This window comes from Callospermophilus lateralis, chromosome 2, assembly GCF_048772815.1.
Source record: "Callospermophilus lateralis isolate mCalLat2 chromosome 2, mCalLat2.hap1, whole genome shotgun sequence".
Taxonomy (NCBI): Eukaryota; Metazoa; Chordata; class Mammalia; order Rodentia; family Sciuridae; genus Callospermophilus; species Callospermophilus lateralis.
Genome location: NC_135306.1, coordinates 3,649,347 through 3,655,536, shown reverse-complemented (window position 1 = coordinate 3,655,536; position 6,190 = coordinate 3,649,347). Strand labels below are relative to the sequence as shown.

At 60.9% G+C, this 6,190-nt stretch overlaps 1 protein-coding gene across 1 annotated transcript; it reads right to left on the bottom strand.

Moving 5' to 3' along the window:
- Positions 1 to 3,211: 3,211 nt before the first annotated feature.
- On the bottom strand, positions 3,212 to 4,337 carry Fam163b (family with sequence similarity 163 member B). The gene is made up of 2 exons (XM_076843039.2): positions 4,245 to 4,337; positions 3,212 to 3,619 (listed from the first exon to the last, which is right to left on the bottom strand). Exons 1-2 carry the CDS (start codon positions 4,335 to 4,337, stop codon positions 3,212 to 3,214), a joined length of 501 nt encoding a protein of 166 aa, XP_076699154.1.
- Between the last annotated feature and the right edge of the window lie 1,853 nt (positions 4,338 to 6,190).

Here is a 6,190-nt window from a genome sequence, read left to right as displayed (position 1 = left end):
GACTCGGGTGCCTGCCCTGAGCTTATGTGGCTCTGCGGCCCCTCCCTGGACACTCGTCCTGTAGGCCCCCCGGGTGTGAAGGCCTGAGGCGGAGCCTCGGCTGATCCTCGGCTGATCCTCAGCAGACTTCCATGGCCTGTGCATCACTGCTCTGCCAGCCCTGGGACAGCCTCCAGCACCCACCAATCCCTCCCCAGAGCTGCCCCGGCTGTGGGGACTGTACCTGGAGCCAGAGGGTCCTGTGTTGGTGGCTGCCACCTCCACCCCCCAGCAGCCCCAGAAATATGGGGCCCAGAGTCCAAAGCCCAGCATGGAGGTGAGACCTGCCCTTGGCCCAGGTTCTGTCTGCAGAGGTGCAGCCATTCCAAGGTGACTTGCCAGGGCAGCCAAGGGACACAGACCATCAGTCCCTGGAGGTACTGAGGCATGCTCCTTCCAGGGGACCCCATCCCACGACCTAGTGTTAGCTCCACCTGCCCTGCAGGAGCTGTGCTCAGAGGGGCATGCACTTTATGCCCCTGAAGAGGCCCTTTCTCATGGTGCACTGGGCATGGACAGCCGGGTGTCCTGTATCCTTGTCAGTACTCATCGGCGTATGTTAATAAAGTGGCCGTATTTATGGTGGCATTTCGTGATCTCAGTTGCTTCTGGCAGGAAGACTGGCAGGCACAGGGGCTGAGAGCCAGGGTGAGCCATGTGGGGATTCTGGCTCAGCAGAGGGTGTGCAGTCAGGCGGCTGCAGTAGTGAGGTGTGCAAGCAGTCAGGAAGCACAAAGGGAACAGGGGGCCAGGGAGCGACGTCGGGGCTCAGTGCTGGCTTCAAGCCTGCTGTCAACTGGCGTGTGTCCCCTCATGGAGCCTGAGCCCCAGCTAAGGATCAGGGCACCGCCTGCAGGTGTGTTTGGCACCATGTTCTCAGTGCCCAGGTGGCCTCGGGCAGTGTCTCCTTGGAGCCCAGGTAGCAGGGAGGCCCACAGTTGCTTGTCAGTCCCCTGCAATTTGGGGATGGACTATCTCCAGCTGGAACCCAGAGCAGGGGCCACCTCAGTGCCTTGTTTCACCAATACAGTTTCTGAGGGACTTTGGGCTTTGAGGGAACCGAGGCAGCAATCAGCCTGTGCACTCTTGCCCTTGTGTGTGTCTGCACCCATGGGCATCGGAAGGCTACCACCCAGAGCAACTGTTGGGCTCCGGCAGGAAAGTTCTACGGTCCCCATTGCATTGATGCTAAAGCAGGCCCAGAGATGGTCAGCCTGTTGTCCCAGGTAACACAGCCCATTACCCACAAACTTTCTAGAAGCTCAGCACTACAGTGGTGGTTCCCAATCTCAGAAGATTGACTCACCTCTAGGGAACTAAAAAACACAGCGACTTGTTGTGGCAAGTCCTCCCAGAAAGCCACTCCCAGTCCCAGGCCCTGGACCCCACCAGCCAGATCAGAAAGGTGACTGTCTGACACTGGGCAGCTCCAGGAGGGGGCCGCACTGCAGGAGCCCAAGAGCACTGAAGACACGGAGCAGCGGATGCGAGACAAGGTTTATTGGCTTCGCTTTCCCAGGGAGCCCAGGGCTCCGCCAGCAGGCCCCGTCCTGGCGGCATGGAGGGGGCTGGGAGGGGTGGTGCTTGTTTCAAGGAGATCTAGGAACTACACCAGAGGGAAGTGGCCAGGAAGAAGGGAGGGACATGGAAGGGCTGGGGAGTACCCTCCGCCCCACCTCAGCTGATGCCCGGCGACTCCACAAGATGCAGGACAGGGTGGGATGGGATGCAGGCTCTGGGGGTGTGGGGAGCTGACTGCACAGGGCCCGGGGTGAACCCCACCATGGCCGAGGCGGGAGGAAGGAAGAAGAGGAGGGAAACTCAGCGCCCAGGCCGAGGGTCTCCACCAACTGCCCCGTCTCTGGAAACTCACGGGCGCTGGAGTAAGAGGGTGAAGGTCCTGCTCGGGCCTGGCTCGGGGTGGCCCAGGCCCTTGAAGGCTTATCTTTTGGGAGGTGCCTGTGCTGAGCGCCCACCCACCCGTGGCTCCATGGTAGGACCTGGGGAGGGGGAGGCTCCCAGAGGGAAGGGGCTCTTGGGTCCTGCTGCCCAGAAAGAGAAAGTTGCCTCCTCCTGGCAGGACAGCTGTGCTTGGATGGCAGTGGCGTGGGTGTGGGGCAGTGCCCCTGGCGGCCACTGGGCACCATCTCCTCCAGTGATAGAGAGGGCTAGAGAGCGGGCAAAAGTCCCCGGGAGACCTGGTTGGAGCTTGGAGGAGCATGTGCTCCCACTCAGGAGCAGCGAGCTGGGACTGGGCTTGGGGGGAAGAAGGCGGAAGGGGGGGGGCATCTCCCTGGACATGGTGGCTCCTGCTGAGAATCAGAGCTGGAAGGACTCTCTGAGGCCAGCCTTCCTCAGGCAGACAGGGAGACTGAGGCCCATGGATGGGAAGGCCACCCAGGACTCCAGGTGAGTCGGGGTCCTTTGAACCCTGGACCACGGCTCTGCCCACCTCCCTGCCCCCCAGGGGTCTGCCTGCTGGCCTGGCCTAGGCTGGGGACCAGCTGTGCAGTGTCCCCTCTTCCTCTGCCTCCCTCTTCACCAGAAGCAGACCAGGGGCCAAGTACACCAAGAACCTTGCTGTCCCTAAACTCTCCCTTCTGTCCATCTGCCAGGCATTTAGGGCAACAGTGTATCAGCCCAGCAGGTGCCTGTAGGGGGTGGGGGCAGAAAGAGAGGGGGGGGGAGAAGGGGACCCGAGTTCAGGGGCGTGGAGTCCCTGTTGTCCCCGGGAGGCCTGTGCTGCGGGGCCCCTGGCATCACAGAGGCCACCCCTTCCTGGCACAGACAGGAAGACCAGGGCCCCGGGAGGGCATGGCATGGCCCAGGCCACACAGCCAGGAAGCTGAGTTGGGGTTGGAACCATGGCCACCGTCCCGTTCCTCCTGGAGGTAGGAGCCTGGGCCTGTGCCCAAGAGCCAGGCCCTGCCTTGCTCTGCCATCCCCACCTGCCCTGGCATCGGGCCTCTACCTGAAGCAGCCACACTGGGGTTCACTGAGCCTCATCCCTGCAGAGGGCTTGGGGCTCCTCATGCCTGGGGACCCCTGAGGACAGGGATGTGAGGAAGGCTGGGCTGAGCCCGGGCTTGGGCCTGGGGCCCTGGGGACATGCCATGGGTATTCTGTAGTGGCCTGGAGACCTTGTGTGGCAGTGCGGGGCGCGAGACAACCGTCACACGTCTGTGCTGACACTGCGGCTCCGGGAGAAGGCCTCGCGCATGGCCGACAGGCGGTTGGGGTTGAGCGCCTGTAGGCCCCCGAAGCCCCCGGCGGGCAGCTCCAGGTCCTCCTGGCTGATGCTCTTATAAGCCACGCGCCCCCCGCCGTTGCGCACAGCCTCGTCCTCGTCCTCTGGCTCTTGCAGGAAGAAGGTTGGCGGCTCGTATTGGGAGCAGCTGCGGCAGAGTGTGCGCGCCTGTGGGGACTTCTGGCGGAAGGAGGTGGAGGCGGCCGGGTATAGCGCGGGCCCGTTGGTCAGCACGAGGTTTCGATTGGAGTGCAGGGGGGGCAGGTGCGAGTGCACGGCAAAGTCCGGCTCCTCCTCGTCCTCCTCGGACTCGTCCTTCTTACAGCAGTAGTACTGTGGGAGAGGGCGACTGTGCTGCATGACACCCCACGTGTGCCTACAGGTTGGCCTACGCCAGAGGGTCCCCAGGGTTCAGGGCAGCCTTGCTGGGAGCCGGCCCGCTCACAACCACCTGCCAGTCTTGCTGAGGCCAGCGCTGCGCTCAGCACCTTGCGGTGGCTCACTCCCCTCGTCCAGAAATCCCCCATCTTCACTTTGCCAATGGAGACCGAGGATGGGGGCTGCAGAGCTGGGGTCCAAGCCCCATCCAGCCCCAGTGTCCAGTTGTGGACACCGCCCTGGGCCACCTCACCCTGCCCAGAAGGCTCCCCACCTCAGGAGGACACAGGGCCTCTGGAGGCACCAAAGCACAGGCAGGCCGGGGAGATGCAGGGCGGCCCCTCTCGCCTCTGCCCTCCTGCTGGGCAGCTGTGTGCCCGCCGCTCAGTGCCTTGTCCTCTCTGAGCCTTGGCGAAAGCCCTGGGTGAGTGAGCAGGTGGCCATGGACCCTGAGCCTGGCAGGTGGAGTCCTCGCCAGTGCTATCTGCTGGGCGCCTCCTCTGAGATCTGGCTGTCCCTTCTTGGAGCCTCTTGGGCCTCCCCTGCCCTGGCCCTACCCTGCCCTTGGGGGGGGGGGTACCTGGAGCCGGCAGTAGCACAGAACTGCGATGATGCAGAGCAGAATCACAGTCGCCAAGATGCCCCCGGTGATGACCACAGTCCCGGCTGTCATCCGCCCTCTTCTCCATCAACAGCCTGTGAAAACACCAGCAGCCCCGCGGGGTCACCCAGACCTCTGTGCAGAAGACACCTTTCTATTTCAGAAAGGAAAGAAACCAGCCAAATGGGAGCAGGTACCCCCAGACATGCATGTGACAGGTAAGGGCTCAGGTTGGAAACAGGGCAGGTGGGAGGAGACGAAGCCCCCTGAGGTCTCTGCCAGCCCCTTCCCACCCCAGCCTGTTTCTTGTCTGCAAAAGGTGGGAGCTGCTAGCACAGTTCTGTCAAGATCTTGCACTCAGCCGTGAGCTGGGCTCCAGTTCTGGACCTGTTTCTTGCCTTCTCACCTAACTCGACCATTCTTCTTTTTCTGAATCGTTAAATTTCGGGTGCAACATAATTTCTGATCATAATCCATTGTTTAACATGACTGATGCTTTTTCATTTAAATATCAATAGTAACAGAATGCTTGGACATTGGACATAAAATCTACTATCTTCATTTTTTTGGGGGGTGCTGGGTATTGAATCCAGGGGTGCTCTACCACTGAGCTACACCCCAGCCCATTTATTTATTTATTTATTTATTTAACTTTTGAGACAGGGTCTTGCTAAGTTGCCCAGGCTGACCTCCAACTTGTGATCCTCCTGCCTCAGCCTCCCCAGTCACTGGGATTACAGGTATGTTCCACTGAGCCTGGCCACTGTTTTTAATTGTACAGTCTAGCACTGTCAAGAAGATTCACTCTTAAGATTTTTTTTTTTGATCTTACAAAACTGAAAGCCAGTTCCTTTTTGATATCTAGGCTGTTTACACTGAGAAAAAATATTTTTAATGATGTTTAGGGTAAGGGGGCTCCTGGATCACAGAAGCTACCTCAATGCCCTCTTCGGGACATATTGTCAGAGGTGGGAAATTGGGCTCAGGGACTTCCTGCCTGGAGCCCTGCCGTAGACATGGCCCAGCACATGAACGCGGCGGGCAGACTGACCCTGGAGCCCATGCCCCCTCCCATGAGCATCTGCTCACCTTTCAAGGTGTGGGCACGCAAGGTTCAGCAACCCACTCACGAGTTCTGGCCGTCCCCACGCCCTCTCGCGAGCCAGTGGAGTGGCCAGAGTGGCTGACAGACCCCTTCCCCTATGCCCAAGTCTTTTTTCTTTTTTTGGCAGGGGCTGGGTGGCGGGGGTAACTGGAGTTTTGCAAGATCCCAGAGCGAGCCAGTTTACCCACCAACACTGGTGCCAAACTGACAGACAAGGACTTAGCAAAGCACCCAGCCTGCGTGCTCCAGGGGCTCCGAGATGCCTGCTCCCGGCCGGCTTGTGCCCCAGCACGTGCTGGCCTCCAGGCCAGGCCAGTTCTCAAAAGCCCTCCTCCTGCCTCCCTGCGCCACCAGGGAGGAAACCACCACCGGCCTGTGCGCTGGGTGCGCAGGGCCTCACCGCCCAGGCGCTCCCTCCTCTGTGGCACTTGGCTTCTGCCTCACGGTCAGGCGGCCTCTGCTCCTCTCTGGTCCTGCTGTTGCCTTACCGGGGGGTTCAGAGTCTTGGCCCAGCTTTCCCACCAGATCGCTCGGGCAGCCTGAGCTAGCCCAGACAGGCTAGTCCATGGGGACGCGCGGACCGGCCACTTCAGATGCGGTCCATTCCCGGGCCGTTCACCCTGGTGCTTCTGAGGGAAGTGCAGAAGGGCCTCCCGTGCGTGCCAGACTGCTGGCCCCGAGCAGCCATAAGGAAGGGCACAGGGGCCAGTCTCACCTCTAGCCACTTGCAGAAAAGCGGTGACCCTTAGTTCCTGTTCTCAGCGTCACGGTGACGCCACAGACTCCCTGATGAACCTGGATCCCGCAGCCACCCCTTCTG

Coding starts and splice junctions, on each gene's coding strand:
- Fam163b (XM_076843039.2), bottom strand. CDS start 4,337: ATGACAGCCGGGACTGTGGTCATCACCGGGGGCATCTTGGCGACTGTG. Junction 3,620..4,244: donor TGTGCTACTGCCGGCTCCAG/GTACCCCCCCCC, acceptor CCTCTCCCACAG/TACTACTGCTGTAAGAAGGA.